Source organism: Muscardinus avellanarius, assembly GCF_963383645.1.
Source record: "Muscardinus avellanarius genome assembly, chromosome: 10".
NCBI classification, from domain to species: Eukaryota; Metazoa; Chordata; class Mammalia; order Rodentia; family Gliridae; genus Muscardinus; species Muscardinus avellanarius.
In genome coordinates, this window is record NC_137796.1 from 94,068,022 (window position 1) to 94,090,124 (window position 22,103).

Genomic DNA, 22,103 nt, shown 5'->3' on the forward strand with positions numbered 1-22,103 from the left:
GTAAAGGGAAGTACTTTTGTGTGTAGGATTATATAATGACAGCTAGTGTGTGTGTGTGTGTGTGTGTGTGTGTGTGTGTGTGTGTGTGTGAACACATACCACTAATGAGATTAAAATTAGGATAGACTCCCACAACTGTAGCGCAAAGACTTTAGAAGAAGGCCTTAGTTACTGGTACAAACCAAACTGCCTTTAATCTCCCCAGGCAATTTCTTTCTGTCGAAATTCAGTACTGCACGCTTGAATCCAATAGAAGAAGCAACTGCCTGGGGCTTGGAGCTCTGGATTGTTCTTCTCTTGTGCTCACGGAGCATGCTAGTGAAACACCTGGCTCCCAGAAGATACAAGACTGGAGGCTTTGAGGGAGGCTGCTGCTGGGATGCTGGTTGTGGAAAACAGGGCTGACTTCTCCACGCAGCACACCAGGCATGGTGCTGAGGACCACTGTCTTTTCCAGGGCTTGTGAAAAAAGCATTGCAATTTCTTTTAAAAATCACAGGGGGCAAAATGAACTTTAAGGTTGAATGATATGTTTTAATATACAATATTGATGTATTTGTCTTCAGACCGATGCAACCGTAAGATATAAGTTTTAATTCTGTTTCTTTTGTGGAAGCAGGAGGAACTCACCAAAGTCAGTATGCAGTTCTTACAGCAGTTTTATAAATGCTGTTTCAAATGAGAGAAAGAGAAAGGGAGGGGAAGGAAAGAGGGAGGGAGAGAGTAAGGAAAAAAAGACTGATTGATTTGGGGAGTTGTATGAACCCCAAAGTGGAGAAGAATGCTGTTGGAGATGAGAAGAGGTAACTGGAATCACAAAACCAGGTCTCAAGTCCCGGTCCCACCTTCTCCTAGCGTGTACTCTTAGGGAAGACATTCCACCCTTCTGATTTATAATTTTCATACAGGCATAATAGGGTTATTATCAGTAACAATGCTCACAACAAGCATTAATATGATTTAGTGCATGTAAATCCACAGCACGGTTCCCAACAATTAGTAAGAGTCCGGTGGGTAGAAATGGAGTGGGTGGGGAAGATGGTACAGTGGGTGAGGGTTAGAATTAGAGGCTGAGAATGGAAAAGGAACCAGACTGAGGAGAAAATGCAAATACCTAGAGATACCTCCAAGACTTGGAGGATTGCTCAAGGCTGAAGATGGGGAGGAGGTGGGGAGGACAGCGGCTGGAGGAGTGAGAGCCACTCTTGGCAGCCGCTCAGGAATCCCTGCAGGCGACACACAGTGCCACCGAGCAAGAGCCCTCGGACGGGTGATCCACAAACACAGAGCAGTGAAGAAGAGCTGAGAAGCTGTAGCCCTCCCTCACTACGGGCATACCACGTGTCTAACAACAGCAGCTTGCAATCAACATCGGGCATGCAACTCTTATTTGGCACCCCGTGGGAGAAATGAGAAAGCAGGAGGAAAAACAGTTACGCCCCTAGATCATACTGATGACCTGTGAGGTGACCTCTGTCGAGACTAGGAAGGCATGTGTCAAGCACCACACAATCGAGAGCCCCGACTCGCACAACTCTAGGTCCAACCTGATCCACTAAATGACACTAACTTGTGACCTTAGCAAGTGGTTTCAACTCCCTGCATCTCATTCTCCTCGCCTAGGAAATGGGGATGGTCGTAGCACCACGATAGAGTACGTGTGAACTTATAACAGAGCCTGAGTGAGGACCCCAAAATGTTAGGTAATGCCATCATCGCCGCCACCACCATCACCAACAGAATACACGTCCACAAGAGCAGACATTCTTCTCTGTGTTGTTCATGCTTATTTCTTCTGTGTCTAGAAGAGGATACAGAAGGAAGTAAAAACAGCATATCTGAGACATAGGAGATGCTCACTAAACCCTTCTTAAGTGGATAAATAGTTAATTATGCCTGTCAGTGGGCAGTTAGTATACAAGCGACATCTGGCCAGTAGGGTCTATGGATTCCAATTCCTTTCCTTTCCTGCCTGCCCTCTGCTCCCATAACCACATCACTAAGTCTTGTGCTCTGGAAGACAGGTGGCTCAGAGAGGTGCAGAGGGCAGGATTCGCCGTGCTAAAGGGTATGGGAGGGAGATATCCGGGCTCAGAGAAGCAGGTTGATCCTCTGTGTCTCTTCAGAGTACATGACAGAGAAGAGAACTGGAGGTCACAGGAGAGATTGTTAAGGATACAGGAAGTGTAGAGCGTGTTTCCCACCTAAAGTAAAGGGTATGGGGGAGAAGGAAGATCACAGACTTTCTGTACCTTCCAAATACGCACAATTATTTCAGTAAAAGAGTTCATGCTCTTTGAAATACAGTGGTAATCAAGGTGCCAAATCATCATGTGAGTGTAAGATTCTAAGAAAGCTTCTTTTTACAAAATATAGTACTGGTACTGTTGGTAGTACAGAGACAAAATTACCTTTCTTCAAATAAATTTTCCTAAAACACATTAAAATACATGTATAATATGTCCAACCTGTAATTTCATATACTATTGCTAGGGACATACTAAGAAGAAGAAAAGAAGTCAACTAAAGTCAAATTCTTTCTTTTTGTGATACTGGGGATTGCACCCAGGGACATTATATACCTCTGAGCTACAACCTCATCCCTGTTTTATTTTTATTTTGAAATAGGGTCTCACAAAATTGCTTAAGATCTCACTAAGTTGCTGAGGCTGGCTTCGAACCTGCAATTCTCCTGTCTCAGCCCCCCATGTAGTAGGATTACAGGCCACCACCCCTGGCAACTAAAGTCGATTTAAAGAAAAGTATTTTCCTTAAAAGGATACACACACACACACACACACACACACACACACACAATAACAACAAAAATGAATGACAAATAACTGAACATCTTGGCCAAGGCAGTAATCAACCCCGTGGTGCAGTGTGCATTTTGATTTGAGAAGTTGGTGCCATCCCTTGGACAGTGGCTCTCAAATGCTTGGTTTCTCTAGAAACCTGAGTGGAAGAAGCCACAACCAGGCCCTCCGTGGTCTCCAGCTGACACTCAGATACTTAACATCATCGGCCTCTTGGGCAATACTCCAGGAGAGCCATGCCTAGACACAGCTTACTGTCCCCACCCTGCTTCTGGTTTCAGACCTTCTTAGATGCACGCATAGAATGGGACAGGGTTTTGAAGAGAGACACACGTGCTACCTGGGAGCCCGGCTTCTGAGGCCTTTCTACTTTCTCCTTTTAATTTTGTAAGCTGCTGGCTTCTTCCTACTTGATTTATTCCTGGCTCAGGCTTTGCTTCAGGAAAGGCAGCTCTAACACCTGCCATGTTCCATGATTTGAACACAAGGAAATGTCACAGAGAAGAGGCGCTTTGAGTATTCTGTTTGTGGGGTGTGATAAATTGGGAGTTCTAAAGGGGAAAGTTAGAAGGTCTTTTGTGTCCTTGTGAAAAATGCCAACACGAGCTGAGAAGCAGGGAGTATGGCTGAGGCCACTTGCTTTCCTCCAAAACTGCTCTCCCAGCCTCCCTTGCACCAAGACGTGGCCACGTGACTGGCTTCTCTACTGGCGTGTGGGCAGGAGCGATGGGGGCCACTTCCAGAACGAAGGCTCCTAAGAAGCAGCTTGTGCCTCCTCCTTACTCGCTTCCCCCTCCACCCTCTGAATGTAGAGGAAAAACAAGTCCCCAAATTAATGGACCCATAGAAGACGGAAGGAACCTCATCCCTAATCGCCATATGGAGAGAGTAGGCAGGGCCAGGAACACCCATCTTAGATGGTTAGGTGAGTGAAAATGAGACTTCTATTGCATCTGAGCCAGTGCACATTTGGGGGTCTATTTGTTGCAGCAGTACATCCATCCTAATACAAGGAGCTCGGGTGCCCTGATGGCCATGCAGATTAACTAAAGCATTTGTTTTTTGGAGTGTTTTGTTCTGTTTTTGGTACTGTGGATTAAATCCAGGGGCATTGTACCTCCAAGCTATGACGTAGTCATATTTATTTGTTTGTTTGTTTGTTTTTACTTTGAGACTGAGTCTTGCTAAGTTGCCGAGGCTGGCCTTGAACCTGCGATCCTCCCAAGTAGTGGGATTACAGACACGTCTGGCTTCATGTGGGAATCAGGAAGAAGGAGGCATTCTGAGTTTGTCGTTTATGCCCTCCCTCTTTGCACAGTTAACTCATCCTTTTGATTTAGTGCTGAGCGACTTTCTCGAGAAAGCCTTCTCTGACTTCAACTAGGGCAAATTCTTCTCCTGCAGGCTCCCACAGCACATCACAGCTGCACATTACATCTGCCAGTGTGTTTTGTTTTGTGATTAATGTTTACACTCCCACTGTGTTTCAAAGTATGGATTTTTTTTTAAAAACTCACAGACTGATACATTTAAGATATGGGTATTTCCTTGTATGTAGTTTTTCCCTTGAAAGGTTCGTTAAATATATTGAGTCCTGGTTCGGGGATATGTAAACTGAAGAATTTAGGTGCAATGTATCCTGTGGTTCATAACCAGTTTTGAAATAAATGTGTTTAAACGCCGGTTGAGCTGGGCGTGGTGTCGCACACTTGTAATCCCAGCATTCGGGAGGCTGAGACCTGAGGACCACGGTTCGCGGACAACCTGAGCTACTTAGTGAGGCCCACTGCAACTCAGTGAGACCCGGTTTCAAAATAAAAAGAATAAAAACATAGGGCAGGGGGTGCAGCTTGGAGGTCGAATGCCCCTGGGTTCCACCCCCCAGACCCGGAAAAAAAAAAAAAAAGTTGGTTGAAGCCGGGCACGGTGGCACACACCTGCACTTGGGAGTACTTGGGAGGCTCAGACAGGAAGATGGAAGGTTTGAGGCCAAATTTAGAAACTTAGCTAGATTCTATTTCAAATTTTTTTTAAAGGGTTGGGAGTATAGCTTGGAAGTAGAGTGCCTCTGGGTTCAATCCCAGGTATAATGGCTTGATAGAGGGACAGATATGTGGTAAAGCAGATATGATCAAATAATTAGTTGTAGATTCCATGTAGTAGGTATTATAGATGCCAACTGTATAACTTTTTTTGATTTTTCTGTAAGAAAACTTTTAGAAAAAAATTTAAGTTTTGATTAAATTTTTTAATTTTAAAATTATTTTAATTTAAACCTTAATTTAAAAAATTGGTTTGAAGAAAATTTTGGAGGAAACATTCAATGAGAGTAGGGACTAAGGTATTACGCAAAGACTTTTCTTTTTCCTTGACATTATGTCATAGAAATCTTTCTGTGATGATAAACAGACACAGAGGGGTGTGTGTGTGTGTGGGGGATTTGCTCTTTTGACTATCTCTTGGATATACCATCCTGTATCATCCTTCACATTATTGATGAACATTTGGGCTATTTCCATTTTTTCTATTATCAGTTATGTTCCAGGAAATATCATTTCTCATCAATCTTTGTGCTGTTGGGCTTGAGCCTCTTTATGTTTGCAGCTCTCTGCCCCCCACAACACACTGAAGAGCTGCCTTCCCCCCCACCCCCAACACTCACACTAATAATGGGGATGTTAGTTTTTTATTTCTTCTATGAAGGGTAATTAGAAAGCCTCATCTCGACCTTCCGGCATCATTTTTTAAAAAAGTTCTATATTATACAAAGCATTACTATATGCACATAGAAAGTCTCAGGAGACAAGTAATATAAACATTCATTAAATATTTAATGGATGTTTATTATAGCGGCATTTGCAGATGAGAGGCGTCAAGTCTACAGAGTCAAGAGATGCCCTTGTTCTGTGCGCATGCTGAATGAGGCACCCTCTGTGTTTACTTCATAAGGTAAACCTGTGTAACCCAGCCGAATGCCGCCTATCTGCCCAATTTATCTATGTGCAGCCTAATTTTAATTCTAGCAATCCCTCGGCAACCACAGAGGTTAAATACGCAGGTGTAGATTGGCAGAGCTGAAGCTAAAGGTTCAAAGAATTGCAAAAAGGAAAGGGCTAAGGATAAAACTACAAAAAACACAGCAAATAACAAATGAACGATGCATTTGCATGCTCTATCATAACAGTTCCTGAGAGCATCTCTCTCTAGGTAAACGAGGCATGCCAACAAGCCCTGCTCTGGTAATATAGCACCTTCGGGTAAACACCCTCCCCTGTTCGGGGAGAGCTAACTCTCTACACTCTTCTTTTGCATGGTTTTTGAAAGTGGGCCGATGCATTTTTAATTCAATGGCCTCCCCACTTGATTTCTCCCTGGTTTCCTATTTACTGATTTTTTCCCCCTTTTTTCCCCAGTACTGGGGATGGAACCCAGAGTCATTCTACCTCCAAGCTACACCCCCAGACCTAGTTTTTATTCTTTATTTTAAAACAGGGTCTCACTGAGTTGCAAAGGGCTTCACTAAGTAGCTGAGGCTAGCCACGCACCCGGATCCTCCCATCTCAGCCTCCCAATTGCTGGGATTACAAGCGTGTGCCACCACACCCAGCATATCCACAGGTCTTAATAAAATTCTTGTGTCATTCCCTAGTCCCTCCCACAAATAATTATGATGTTTAAGAGCCTATTTTTTTTTTCTGGGCCAGATCTGATACAGTTGGCCTTGAAGAGGGGAGGCATACACCCCAAAGGCTGTCCCTTCCATCTTCGGAAGGGAGATACCCCATTCTTCTGTTTAGGGAGATGGATCTCTGTGCCTAACCAGCTGCACGCAGTGTTCAAAGTGGGCATTCAATTATAAAACTGCATGCATTTAAAACTGTGGCCGGCAGCACTGGAGCTGCAGAGGATGACTCCGTGTTTTGAAGGGTCACAGATGTGTTTGTTATTCTCTTTTGCTTGCATGACAAGCTGTTGTTTTCCTCTGTGATTTATTTGATGCTACATTCCCAGTCTGGAAGAGAACTCTCAATTATGATAACAGTTGCCATGGAAACATATGATCTACTCTCTCTCGTTTGCTCACCGTTCCCCAGTGATCCGTTCTCCCCCTCTACTTTGTCGCCAACCCGCCTTACACCTACCCCAACCCTTGCCACGGGGCCCAGAAACATCCATCCCTCCGGCGAAAACTCTCCAACCTGTGCTGTCAAGTGATCAGAGGCATGTGCACGGTACACGAACTTGTGGGCGAACAAGGATGAGAACAAGATTGTTAGAATAGAGACTGGAAAGATGCAAATTGAATTAACAGAAGTTCACAGACGGAGGCTGTAGCATGGAGAGGTCACGAGAAGATGTGAGCCTGAGTGGGAGAAGGGATTTTCAATGTTTATCCTTTTAACACAGTTTTAATCATGAGCCCGGTGGACACGAGGCTTATTAAAAATATAATTGAGGGGGTGAGCGATGCGGGATGACTACTAATGGTTACAAAGCGGTTTTGTGGGCTTTTTTGGGGGTGATGAAAATGTTCTGAGGGTGATCGTGGTGATGGTTACGCACTCTGTCAACATACTCAAAACCACTGGATTGCGCCCTTTACATGGGTGTTCTATAGATGTGTGAATTATACCTTAATAAAGCTGCCTTAGTATATATTCACTTATAGATAAGAACATATATAAGAATGTATAAATAAAAATATACAATTAAATTACATGTACACATATAATACAGATAAAGTCTATAATATACACATGTGTAATTTTATATGTAGAATGTACCTATAATTTGTACATGAATTATAATTTTATATATGCCAGGATCTTGCAGTGCCTTCCAGATTGGGTTCAAGTGATCCTCTTGCCTCCGCCTCCTGAGTATCTGGGATTGCAGGTATGCTCCATTGCACCCCCCTTAAAACTTATTTTTTAAAAAGCTCCCCAATGGCCGGACGTGGTGGTGCACGTCTATAATCCCCGTACTTGGGAGGTTGAAACGGGAGGATCACAGGTGTGAAGCCAGCCTCAGGAATTTAGTGAGGTTCTCAGCAACTTAGCAAGATTGTTTCAAAATACAAAAATAAGAAGGACTGGGGTATAGTTCCGAGACAGAATGCCCCTGAGTTCAACCCCAAGTACCAAATAACTAAATAAGAGCTCCCTGATGGACTCAGATTGTGAGAACCTCTTCTCCATTTAGGCCACCTTCTTCCCCATCACCAGGGAAACTGCAAGATCTTTGAAACTGAAATTCCTCCATTCTTCTGAACATTTTAAGTATCTTTTTAGTTTGTTTTCAGTGCTAGGGATTGAACCCAGGGCCTTTGCATGCTGGGCAAGCCCTCTCCCGTGGAGCTACACCCCCAGCTCTGAACCTCTTGACTTGCTCTCTTGCTTTTCATTCCTAGGCCTCTGGCTGCCTTCGTTCCCAGCCCAGTCTCGATACCCTTTTCACTCACTCACTCAATACGCTTTTTCTGAGCACCCAGTACACACCACACTGGGCATCTATTTTCCCAGGATCCCTTGTTCCCATAACCTACTGGTTCACTGATTCTGCTAATCCCCAACCTTAGCTCAAATGCTCCGCCTTCTCCATCCCTACATTCTGGCTGCTCAAGCTGCTGGAAAAATCTGCACAATGGTTTGGGCCACCCCCAACCTCCCCTTCTCTAGCCACGCGGGCCTCAGAGCTGCTTGGCCATCCCACTCTTTCCTTACTCTCCATCACCATGCCGTGCCGAGGCTCTTCAAACCTGGGGCCATCACTTCAGATCCTTTATTTAATTGTTGCTGGCCATCTTTCCATCCATAGGCAGAGAAAATGCTAGGCACGGAACGCATCCAATCCATAGGCCCTGGAAATACAGGAGTGGCCAGGACACAGAAGCTCTCTCCTCTCAGGAGAGAGGGAAGAGGAATAAGTGAAGAAATACAAGATGTCATCCAGTGATGGGTTCCAGGAGAAGATTAAATATAACGAGGAATGTATAAGTGGCTACTCTGGGTAGGTGGTCAGGGGAGACCTCGCAGAAGTGACGACTAACTGAAGCTGTAATTACAAGAAGGAGCCAGCTGCACAAAGACTAAAGGGAGTAGTGTCACAAAACTTGAAGGGGAAAAGGAGCTTTGTGTGTTTCTATAACCCAAGAACCAGCCACTGTCACCAAAATACAGTGGGTCATGGGGAGAAGGAAAGAAAGGAAGTACAGTGCCAAGCAGAAAACAGAGGGCTGGATGATGACGATGATGGTGATGATGACTGTGATGATGATGGTGATGATGATGATGCTGATGCTGATGCTGATGCTGATGATGCTGATGCTGATGGTGGTGATGATGATGATGATAATTATGTGTGTGTATGTGTGTGTACATATATATATATGTATATGTATATGTATATGTATATGTATATGTATATGTATATGTATATGTATATGTATATTACTAGGAATCAAGCCCAAGGGCATCCTACCTCTGAGCTACACCCTCAGTCCTTTTTTTGTTGTTGTTTTGTTTTGTTTTTTGTTTTGGTGGTACTAGGGGTGGAACCCAGGGGCTTTCTATCTCTGGGCTATCCTCCCAGACCTGTTTTATATTTTATTTGGAAACAGGGTCTCACTAAGGTGCTGACAGCCTCACTAAGTAGCTGAGGCTGGCTTGGAACCTGTAGAGTCCTCCTGTCTCAGTCTCCCAAGCGCAGGGATTATAAGTGTGCGCCACCATACCCAGCTCCTCAGCCCTTTTTGAAAACCTTGTTTTGTTTTGTTTAGTTTTGAAATGAGGTCTCTGGAGGTTGCTGGACATCTTGCTACACTGCCGAGGCTGTCTTCCAACCTGCGATCATACTGGCTCAGCCTCCTAAGTACTGGGATTGCAGGCATGCCCCACCATGCTCAGCACGAGGGCCTGATTATAAAGGGCAATGTCAGCCAAGAGCGTAGTAAGGAATTTATTCGAGCCGAGATGGAGGTCACTGGAGGGCCCAGGCAGAGGAGGGCTTTGGCCTAATGTAAGTTTTCAAAAACTACTCTGGCTGCTAAACGGAAAGCATATTGGCTATAGGCAACAAGATCTAGAGTGTGAAAGCAGTGAGGCGCCTCTGCGGTGGGCCGCGTGATGCATATCCTTTTGAGCAAGTCTGTATTAGTAAAGATGGAGAGAAGTTAGTGAATGCAAGCTCTGTTTTGGAGGAGCTGGCAGGATTTTTCAATGGATTGCACGTGGCAGACCAGGAGGTGGGTTGGGAGGGCATGGGTGTAGGAAATAGGGGAATTCAAGGATAACTCCAAGGTTTCTGGCTGAAGTTTCAGAGGCAGAGAAGAAATTTATATATTCTGCACACCCAAGTTCACAGTACAAGAGTTATACTAGGCGTCTTTGTGGCACACAGAGGGATTCGAAGACTCCAAACAACACTAAACAAGTCAGGAACACTTATAACACAATCTCAACTTGGGTGAAACGGCGGCTCACAGTATCTGTAGAATCATCCAGATCGTTCTACGAGTCCCTGGGCCATCCTTCAACTGTGATGCCCTTTGAAAGGAACTGTTTCCATTCTCGGCTACCATGGTTTTCTTTTCCAAAAGACAGATTTGATCGTGTCTCTGCTCTGCTTAAAAACGTCCAATGGCTCCCCGCTGCACCGTGAGTAAAATCCAAACTCCTCTTTGTGGCTCACAAGGCTGTGCGTGCTCAGGCCCCCGCTCACCTCCACAACCTCACATCTTAGGACATCGAGCTATCCACATCACTGTGGTCTCAGACGCTCCTTCTGATAGCACCCATGATGCACCAAGCTCTTCCCCACCCCAGGACCTTTGCCCATGTGATTTTCCCAGTCAGGTGCATTCCTTCCTACCTCTTTGAATGCATGACTGGTTCATTTCCATCAGCGTATGTCCTGAGATGATCTTGAGTGCTCCTCAGGTTGTTTGTGGCCTCAGTGCCCTATTTATTTCCTTCACAGCATTCATTACAAATCATCGTGTCAATCTGTGCACACTCCCCTCCCTTCCTCACTGGACACGAGCCCCGCACGCACCCTCTGGCGGTGGAGACAGCCGCCGAGTCACACCATACCTTGCCAAAGCTGCCTTTCCCCAGCACCATGAGGAAGTTAAAATCGGTCAGTTTCATCCGGTCCCTGTTGCCGTTGTTGTCGAATTTGGAGACGGTGTTGGTGGTCTTTTCTTCTGGAGTCTTGGTCCCCTGGCCGATCTTGGCCCTCTGGAGGAGAAAGAACAGAGAAAACAGGATTGGGGCTTACAGAGAGCCTGTGGGAAGACACAGGTACAGACTGGCAAAACATGGCTGGCCTCCGCTCTGCAAGCCGGACACCCGGAGGCCATGCAGGGCGCCCCCATCTCTCTTTTACTTCTCACGTCTCATCCATCTGCAGGAATTGTCATTTCCTTTCTTCCAGGTGTCTCTACAACTCATCCTTTTTCTCTCTCCACCGGCACCACCTGCCGCCATCATTCACCTGGAAGAGCACTGGCGCCCCACGCTGCTTCACACAGAGCCAGAGGGATTCCTCACCCGCTTCCTGTGCCATCGTAGAGTCTGTTCATTTTGGGCTAAATACACAGATGATTTCACCCCCTCTGAGATCAGGTCTTAGCTGATGCTATGGTTTGGATAGTGTTTCCCAAAGGCTCTTGCATTCAAGGTTTGGCCCCCAGGGCGGGGCTGCTGGGAGGTGGTGGGACCTTCAGGAGGTGAGTCTACTCATAGCTCTGCAGGTCCCTGGGGGTGTGCCCAGGGAGGAGACTGTGGGGCCCTGGCTCCTTCTTTCTCCTTTGCCTCCTGGCCATGAGGTGAGGCCTTATTCCCCATGAGTTTCCCACCATTGCCATCCCACACCCCTACCAGAGGCCTAGAGCACTGGGTCTGCCCGATCTTGGAGGGGAGGCTCTAAAACAAAAAGCAGAAACAAAGGACAGATGGATGCCTTGCTGTTAATTGTTTCAGGTGCTTTGTTATGGTGATGGAAAGCTGACTAACTTAGGTCTCCTCTCCGGCCTCTCCACTTCCAGGGATCTTCTTCCCATAACTCAGCTCTGTTCCCTCTTTACTCCCTCCAACTTGGCTACAATTTGGATCTGGAACATCCCCCAGAGGCCCTGAGCTAAAGGTGTGATCCTCAGTTTAGCACTATGGGGAGTGGGGGGGGGCAGCTGGGTGTGCTGGGGCACAGCTGTAATCTCAGTACTTGGGAGGCTGAGACAGGAGGATCACAGGTTGGTGGCCAGCCTCAGGAATTTATCAAGGTCGTCAGCAATCTACCAAAACCTTGTTTCTAAACAAAGAATTAAAAATGATGGTACACGCCTGTCATTCCAGTACTTGGAAAGCGGAGACAGGTTCAAGGTTCAAGCTCAGGAATCAAGACAGGTTCAAGTTCACAGGTTCAAGGCCAATCTCATAAACTTAGTGAGGCCCTTGATGAGATGCTGTTTCAAAAAAACAGAAAATAAGCTGGCAGACATGGTGGCACACACTTGTAATCCCAGCATTCGGGAGGCTGAGACCGGAGGATCATGGTTCACGGACAGCCTCAGCTACTTAGTGAGGCCCTACACAACTTAGTGAGACCCTGTTTCAAAATAAAGAATAAAAAATAGGGTAGGGGGTATAGCTCGGAGGTTGAATGCCCCTGGGTTCCATCCCCAGACCCGTAAAAAAACAACAACAACAAAAAAAGAAAACAAAATAAAAGAACTTTTATTCTGGGCGTGGCTTGGAGGTAGAATGCTTGAGTTCAATCCCCAGTACTACCACCCACACAAAAAATAGGGGGTTTGGAGGTAAAGCTCAGAGGTAGAATGCCCCTGGAGTTAGGTACCACAAGTGTCCTTAGTACCACAAAAGAGAAAAAAGAAAAAGAGGCCCAATAGGGGCTTGGGGTCACAAAAGGTATGCCCTCAAAAGGAATTGTGGGACACTAGTGCCTTCCTCTTTGCTTCCCAGCTGCCATGAGGTGATGGCTTCTTCTGCCAGGCATTCCCACCCCAACATATTTACTGCCTTGACACAGGTTCAAAAAGCAGTGGACCACTGACCACGACAGAAACCTCTATGAACCACCATAAACCTTCTCCTTTTTAAGTTTATTCTTCTCAAGTGTTTGTTATAGTAACAGAAAGCTGACAAGGCCTTGGGGCCTTTGCACCTGCCGCTCCTGCCCTAGGGGTGGCTATTGCCTGTTGTTCACCAACCAAGTAGCGACTGCATCCCATGTGCACATCCTCAGGGATGTGCCTCCTCGATTCTCTTTGCTCCCTTTATCTGCCTCGCTTCCTGTTGATCCTGGATGATAGCTGCTCCATTGCTTCTTTTCCCTCTAAGAAACTGGAACGTCCAAGGGCAGGGAAAAAATCTCATTCTCCACAGTTTTTCTAATAACTAGTATAGCTCCCAGTTAATTGTCTGTTGGATCATGAATGAACAAGGCCATGTTTGTCCTCAGTGCCCTGGAGGAGGGACCCTTGCTGTGAGCTGCAGAATGGTGGTTGGGTATGGCAGCAAATGCTTTGGAACAAGGAGGAAACAGGAGGCCAGTGCAGGAGACCTGCAGCCATGAAGGCTTGGTTAGAGGATTTGCTTCTAGGAGACAGAAAAGCGCAGAGCTAAAAGCTCAGGTCAGAACCCTGTCTCCAACACAGAGCAGCTGGTGGGCTCATGCCATGCCCTGACTTAACCACCTCTGCCTTCTGGTTTCTTTCAGAGTAAAAGACAAAGGCCTCTGATGACCTGGCCCCCTGCACCCTCTCCTCGCTCCTTCCAGGTTGCTCCTTCCACCCTGGCTTCCTTGCTGTCCTTTGAGCGGCTGAACATGCTCTTGGACCAGGGCCTTTGCACTAGCTTGAAGGACACTTTCCCAGAGCCTCCTCACCTCTGATAGATGAGCCCTTTCCTCACGACAGCTCTTGGCAATTTCCATCCCCTTCATGCATTTTCCATTTTCTCCCTATCATATGTCGCCATCACATAAACCGTACATTCACTTGTTCCTTGATTTATTGTCTTTCCTTCTACACCAGGACACAAGCTCTCTGAGGGCAAGGATTTTGTCTGTTCTGCTTTCCACACTCTCCCGGGAACAAATCCTGGCCCTTACTTGCTCTTGGTGAATATAACTTCCTAAGCCTCAGTCCTCTTTTCAAGAAAGTGGAGATAACAACACAGAAGGACCTATCATAGCGTCTGCCGCACCGTTCCTGACTCAGGGCAGATGCTCCCTGAAAGGCAGCTGTGGTATTATTCAGTTGTCTTTCTAAGGTAAAGAAACAACAAAAATTTTGTTTTGTTTGCTGGGGTTTTGAATGTCATGGAAGATGGCTCATTCAGTCAATAATACCTCTCGAGTGTCTCCTTCATGCCAGGTATTGTTGTAGGTGCCGAGAGTATGTCTAGGTGTCTGGGATCATGGAGATACTGATGTGCATTCTAGCAGGAACCGAGCACCCACACTGTGTCCAAAAGATATGCTGAAGTTATCCAGGGGAAGAAATCAGTGCTGGCAGCAGAAAGAGCATTTATGGATCGGAAAGCAAGACTCGTGGAAAGAAAGAAACATTGGCTCATTTGGCCGGAGCATGAAGCACAGGCAGATGTGGCTTTAGATACGGCCCCAAGACTGGAAGGACTTGGAAAACCTCATCAAAGAGTGTAGGCTGACTCTAAGCAGGACCTGCAGCTGCAGACAGGTTTTAAGCAGGGCCAGGGTGCAACCAGGTTGCATTTAAAAGGTCGCTCTGGCTGGAGAAGGGACCCACGGAAGGGTAGAAGTTTAGAGACCAGGAAGAAGCGACTACCGTTATCAAGGTGGGACATGATGGAGCCTGAGCTCGAGGGTCTTCAAGGGTCTTCAGTGTAGCTGGAAGGAAGTAGATGTATTTGGGACACAAGCTTGATCAGTAACAACCAACAACGCCCTGGCTTCTGTACTGAGCAAGTGGGAAGATGGTGGCTCTTCCCACTGAGCTGAGAGGTGGAGGAGAAGTCTGGAAGTGTGGGCCAGAGGGTAGGAAGAGATGGCCAGGCTGACTTCAGACATGTGGAGATCTGTCTTCCCCCATAAAGGCTTAAAATGACAAGGTTGATTCTTTCTCGCAGGTTATGTGTTCTGTTGCCGTTATTCAAGGGCCATGGATAATTTGCAGCATCCACCATTTTTTTTCTCTTTTTCTTTAATTGGTGTTCTAAAATTTGGGGTGCACATGGTTGTTATGGTTTGGAGTGTCCCCCAGAAAAGCTTCTGTACTGGCAATGCAATGATACTCAGAGGTGAAATTAGTGAGTCAGGGCTCTAACCTCATTGGTGGATTACTCCATTGATCAATTAGTAATTTGAGTGAAATGCTGGGTGGTAACTACAACCCGGTAGGGTGTGGTTGGAGGAGGTGGGCAGCTGGGGTCATCACCTTGAAGACTATATCTGTTGCTGGCTTCTCTCTCCCCACCCCAACTTCCAGCCACCATAAGTTGAGTAGCTTTTCTCTGCCACACCCTGCTACCATGTTCCTTCCTTGGAGCCAGCCAACCATGGACTGAACTCTGAAACCATGAGCCAAATAAAAAAGTTCCTCTTCCTCTAAGTTGTTCTCATCAGATATTTTGGTCACAGTGATGAAAAAATGAATACAAGCCAGGCATGGTGGCACACGCTTGTAATCCCAGCATTCGGGAGGTTGAGACGGGAGGATAGCGGTTAGTGGACAACCTCTGCTACTTAGTGAGGCCCTCTGCAACTCAGTGATACCCGGTTTCAAAATAAAGAATAAAAAATAGGGCAGGGGGTGTAGCTCAGATGTCGAATGCCCCTGGGTTCCATCTCCAGACCCGTGGGGGGGGGGGAGAATACAAAAGTAAAAAGCACAAATCTTAAGTGCAAAATCCTATGAATTTTGACAAAGGTAGATACCTATCTCTTACCCCAAACAAGATACAAAACAAATTTCCATCACTCTTAGAATGTTCCCTGAAAAATCTCCCCTCCTCCTAAATAACAAAGGCCACCTCTGTTCTGTTCTGTCCCCATCGGTCAGTGTTGACCGTTCTTGAATTTCATTTGAATAGAATAAAAAAGGGGCCTACACTTTCCTATGGAATGTCTTTCACTCGTCAAAGCATTCTGGGAATTCATCCGTGTTATTGCATAAATCAGCGCATCGTCTCTCTGTAGGGCTGAGTCACTGATGTCATTCTCATGTTTACGAGCATTTGTGTTCTTTTTACTTGGGGGCTACTAAAAAAAACTGCTACGAAAAAATATTTGATCAGGTTATTTTGTAGTAAGATATGTTGAGGTTTTAAGTTCTCTGGGACGGCTAAGTGTAAATAATTAGTAAGTGGTTGCATTTGTGGGTTTAGGGGAAACAAGAGATATCTGAACTAGAGACAGAGATATAGAGGTGTTATATAGACAAAGAGGGGTAATAAAAATCATGAGATCATCTTATCTGCGAAGGAGACCACATGTAAGAGAAGACCCCAGGACAGAAACAGCTCTCATACCACCCCAATTCTTCCCTCTCAGGACCCAAGATTTTGCCCAGGCTGGGCTGACCCCCACCCACCCCCCACCCTCCAATTCTTCCCTCTCAGGACCCAGGATTTTGCCCAGGCTGGGCTGACCCCCCCCACCCTCCACCATTCATTATGTCTCCCACCTTCTTTGAATCCTGACTCAGGATTCATTACATTCACACACCAGGGTCTCTGGAGGTGGAGATCTCGGCCCTGCCTGCCCGAGACCCCAGCTCCCACCCCAGCCGTCAGGTGCATGTCTGTTCATGCGGAGCCCACTTCCACAAAAACAAGAGAGGGGAGCTCACACTTTCCAGTGACTGAATTTGAGTTTGCTTTAGAGGAACTGGAGCAGAGGCCTCTTTTTGGTTATGTTTTGGGGGTGTTTTTTCTCTCTTTCCTTCGAGGAGCAACACGTGGCTGGCAGCTTCACCCCTCAGCCCTGCCAGCCGCCCCCTCTCCCTGGCATTCCGGGCTGGAAGCCCTCTTCCCTCCCTCCATTCCACTCTGCTTTCATGACTTTTCTCATGGGCATGAGCTCTGGTTTGAATATGACCCATATATGCTCCCCAAGGTTTCCGGGCTGGATGTTTGGACTCTGGTATGAGCTGAGAGTTGTGGGACCTTGAAGGGGTGATGCCTGCTGGAAGCTGATGAGATCACTGGGTACTGCCCCTAGAAGGGAGTAGTAATGCTGGTCTCATGGAGTCAGTTCTCTCAAGAGCAAGTTGTTATAAAACAAAGCCATCCCATGTACTTGGTCCCTTCTGTGTGCATCCGGTTCCCTTTCTGTTTCTATACCATCTTGGGATCCAGCCAAAGTGTTCCTCACCAGAGGTCCAAATGATGGGGCTGCCCCCAATCTTGGCCTTTCCGCTTCCAAAACAGTGAACTAAAATAAAACCTCTTTTCTCTTTAAAGTACTAGTTTCAGGTATTTTGCTATTGCAACAATAAACAGACTCACTCAGCAAGTCATTTCAACTCTACAATCTGAGAAGTCAGAAGTCTAATAATGCTTTTTGTCTATTCTGCACAGTGTTTGTTCTTAGTTTTTTTATTTAAACCAGCTGCCAACTGTTGAAAGTTAGGAGATGGCTTATAAAAACTCAGACCCCCAGCCAGGTGTGGTGGCGCACGCTTGTCATCCCCGTGCTTGGGAGGTAGAGACAGGAGGATAGCACAAGTTCGAAGCCAGCCGCGCGCACTGGCTTAGGAGACCCTGTTTCCAAATAAAAATGTAAGAATAGGTCTGGGAGTGTAACCCAGAGGTAGAAGGGCTTCCGGGAACCCCAGTACCACCAAAAAAAAAAAAAAAAAACCAAAAAACCTCAGACCCCCAGCTTCTTTTAAAGAAGTAGATCTAGCAATCCTGTATGACCAAGCTTTCTTATCATCTGCCTGACCCCTAAAAGTGTTCAGGCTTATGACCCCAACACCAGGGGCTTTTAGAGGACAGGAACCTTTCACATCTCAATTTAAGTATTCCAGGTTCCAAATATCTTCGTGCCTAACAGATATTCCATCAAAGAGCAAACAGTGTAAATTTGAGGCCCAATTAAAATTGTCCTTTCTCTTGCTGGGTCTGATATACTTTCAGAAGCAGAAACCCACTAATGGTTGCCTTTCATGTCGGCAATTTTGAGCCCTAGAACTCAGTGCTCAAAGAGAAAGAAAATGGAGAGTGCTTCTGAACAGGGAGCCAGGTCACCTCCCAAAACGCTCTCTCCGGGGGACACCGACAGCAGCTCCTCCGCAGCCAGACTCCCCAGGATGACTAATGCCCACATGGGCTTAAACTAGACTCTTCTGAAGCCTCAACCTCTACAGGGAGCTGCACAGGCCTCCCAGCTGCCCAGGAGTGGAGGAAAAGGCCCCAGGAGGCTAGGCGGCCCTGTGCATTCTCCCTGGCCCTCCAGCAGCGACTTCTTCTGAGCTTTATTTTTTCCAAGAGGGAGGTAATAACAAGAGCAGTGGCAGCAGGGGCAGCAGCTGCACATAAATGACATCTGGGTCCTTCTGATGTGTGGGGCACTCCAAATTTACGGCCTCATGTGACTCTCAGGTAATCTTACAAGGTGAGAAGTTTTCAAATTTACAGACGGCCGAGGCTCCGAGAGATGAGTGACTTGCCTAGAATCACTGGCAGCAATAGAGCGGTATGTACATTCAGGCAACCTGGGCACAGATGCGGCCACGGCATGCTCCTTCCTGCAGCTGGGGCTGCTCCCTGCAAACATCTGTGCCTCTGTTGGGGCTGCAGGAACAAGTGCAGCCCCACAAGCAGGGCAGGCTGAAAGGGCTGGTGGCAGAATCCCCAGGAAAGCAGCCCCCGTGCCTCAGCTTCCTATCCCTCAGCTGGGAAACTGGAGCTCACATCCTGTGCAAATTCCCAGAGGTCGCGGCAGGGCTGCCCACGGCACTAACATGCCTGATGTACAGCTGGTCCTCAGCACGAGCAGGTTGTGATCTGCAGGTCCAACCAACTGTGGGTCCAAAATAGTCAGGAAAACAATTCTGTCTGTTCTAGACATATACAGACTATTTCCCTGTCATTATTTCCGAAACAATACAGTGTAACCAACACTGGGCATAGAATTGCCACTGTATTAGGGTATTGTAAGTAATCTAGAGATGGTTTCAAATGTTTCGGAGGATATGCATAGGTTATTTGCAACTATGATTCCATTTTACACAAGGGAGCTCTGCATTCCTGGATTTCTTTACCTGTTTTGGAACCAATCCCTTGCAGGTACCAAGGGACCACTGCATTTACTTCCTCTTTCTTTCCTTTCTTTTCTTTATATCCCTACTACCCTGGGACCAACTCCCAAGTGCTTCCAGGGATCCATTCCCAAAGAAACTACTTGCACTCGATTCCTTATTATGGGGTATTTCTGGGAAAACTCAAACCCAGGACAGTGACAGGAGCTGGGACCTTGGAAAATCACTTGGACTCTCTAAGTCCCAGTTTCCTTTTCTGCAAAAGAAAAATAAAAGTGACAGTAGTACCTTCCATCCAGGGTTGTTAACGAGGGTTGAATTAAACAAGTTCATATATGCAACACACTTAGAAAAGCAACAGGCCCGTAGCAAGTACTTTGTTAAATAATTAAATTCTAAGGCTGTCAGAACCGTATCTTGAGCTCTACCACCACTACCACCCCAACCAAAAAAAAAAAAAAAAAAACCAAAAAATCAAAAACAGAGGCCAGGTGTGGTGGCACATGCTTCTAATCCCAGCATTTGGGAGGCTGAGACAGGAAGATTGTAGTTCCCAGACAGCCTCAGCTATTACACAGAGAGGCCCTTTGCAACTCAATGAGACCCTGTTTCAAAATAAAGAATAAAAAATAGGGCTGGGGGTGTAGCTCGGAGGTCCAATGCCCCTGGGTTCCATCCCCTACAGGCCCATGGTGGGATTACAGGCCTCCCAGGCAGAGCCAGCCCTGCTGCGTGCAGTGCACTGGGTGCTAACTACACCAGGCTCACCCCACCATGAAATGCTATCACCCTAATTCCAGCGGCTCAGTGGTACTGTCACTCAGAATCCCTCCAGATAAGGGGCTTGAAAGCGATTTCTGAGTCATTCTGAGAGCTAATTGGCTATTGCAAAGGGATTACATTTCGCACGTTCAAGGTGAACTGACATTTCTACGTGTGCCTGAGAACCGTTTTTGGTCCATTGGGAACATTTTTTTTTTAATCAACAACTATGGTATGGAGCGATTATAATTCAGGCATAAACAAGCATTCGCAGGCTCTCGCTAGAAATAAAGGGACACATTTTGTCGCATGCAGATAAAATGGTCCTTTACTTCAAGCCAATTACTGGCCCAGACAAATGCTCTGTTCGTGTAGAAAATGTTTTCCTCGGTGCTCTGAAATGTCACCTCAGCTGCCCCAGGACTGAAGAAATCATTTTGAAAAACAGAAACTTCATTTTATTTTTTAAAAAATGCCAGTTTTTGTTTTTTGGGTTTTTGTTTTTGTCTTTGTTTTCTACCCACAACCACACAGTTTTAATGTGGCAGCAAATGGACAGACACCACCTTGTCAGAAAGAGAGGGGAAAGAGACCCAGAGACTTCTCTGGAAGACCTGCCTTTCTTCGTTAAATAAATAAATTCTAAGGCTGTCAGAACCACCTCTTGAGCTCTCTCTTGGGCTCTCAGCTGCATAGATGGGAGGGGTTTTAACTATTTCATTTGACTTTGAGAAGGCTCTGCTGGAAGGACCTTCAGTAATCAAGGTCAGTGCAGAATGACTGGTAAGCTCAAGGCCAGTGTGTTCCTTCCAGGAAGGGAGACCCCATTGGCTGGGAACTGGCCATGCAGGAGTGAGACAGGGGAGGTAATGGGCTCAAGACGAAGGACCCAAAGATACTCAAGTGCTATCACTATCAAGTAGACGGGAAACCAACATAAAATCCTTGCCAACGCTCCTACAGTTCTGCTTCTCTGGTTCTCACCCACTTTCCCTGCCTACCTTGGACTCCCCCCGGCCTCTCTCATTGCCTTCTCAGGTCTTCACTCAGGGCCCACAGTTGCTATGGAACTCCTCACCACTGGGCCTTTGCTCTCGATGGAATGCTCCTTCCCCTTTACCCGGTTAACGTCCACTGTAGTTTCCAAGACACTTTCCCTATCTTCTCAGACAAGGCTACCTTCCTTTTATATCTGCTCAAGATACTCGATCTCTCTTTCACAGAACTTTATGCAGAAATAATTTTTCACTTTTCCGTGTGATTGTTTAATAAATAACAATAATCATCCAGCTCATTTTAGCTATGATATTTTATATAAGTTTTTTAGGGCAAGGCGGCCATCGTTGATTATCAGTAATTGATGGTTTCCTATCAGACTCGGTACATTAAGTTTGTATGAACAAAATAATGTGTCTTCCCTCCTGAAACTACTTTTAAAATTACTCGATATATATATGATGGATGTTACCCAGACTCATCTTGCCCCCATCATTTTCTTTGTAAAACTGGAAAGTGTTCTACGCACATGCTGTTCCTATATAGCTAAAATGGGGTTCATCTGTCCCCAGAGAAAAGAGGGGCCTTATCTGCGGTAGAGGCAAGCCAGCAATATATCCCAATGTCAGAGCCCAGGAATATATGTTCGACAGAGTTATTCTCTAAAGTGATCCCCCACAGGGTATTTCATAGAGTCACCAGCACAATTCACCCCACTTGCTAACAGTAGAGCACTGCCAGGCATGGCTGCACATGTCTACCATCCCAGGACCTGGGAGGACGATCCCAGGTTTGAGGCCAGCTTTGGTCACTTGGCAAGACTTAGTCTCAAAATAAAAAAATAAGCCGGGCGTGGCGGCGCACGCTTGTAATCCCTGCGCTTGGGAGGCGGAGACAGGAGGATCGCGCAGGTTCGAAGCCAGCCGCGCTGGTTTAAGAGACCCTATTTCCAAATAAAAATGTATAAAATAGGTCTGGGAGTGTAGCCCGAAGGTAGAAGGGTTTCCAGGAACCCCAGTACCACCAAATAAATAAATAAATAAATAAATAATAAAATAAAAAGGGGAGGGGGTGTAGCTTGGCGGTAGAATGACTCTGGGTCCAATCCTCAGTAGTGGTAGTAGTAGTAGTAGTAGTAGTAATCATAACAATAATAATAATAACAACATTTTAAAATAGTATAGCACCACCCCACCAATAGATCCAAATCCAGACTCCATCCTGCAGCAAGCCTCGCTGGCCCCACCTCCAGACTGGAGAAC

The 22,103-nt window shown here is 46.2% G+C and overlaps 1 protein-coding gene across 2 annotated transcripts in view; it reads right to left on the minus strand.

Annotated features, from left to right (window-relative positions):
* PRKCB (protein kinase C beta) overlaps positions 1-22,103 on the minus strand; it is a gene marked incomplete at both ends in the record, with an annotated part of 354,426 nt that overhangs the window by 78,254 nt on the left and 254,069 nt on the right. For both annotated transcript variants that reach the window (XM_080702806.1, XM_080702805.1), the window contains one exon: positions 10,910-11,056. In XM_080702806.1, coding sequence (XP_080558932.1) covers positions 10,910-11,056 — 147 coding nt within the window. The remainder of the gene's footprint in view (positions 1-10,909; positions 11,057-22,103) is intronic.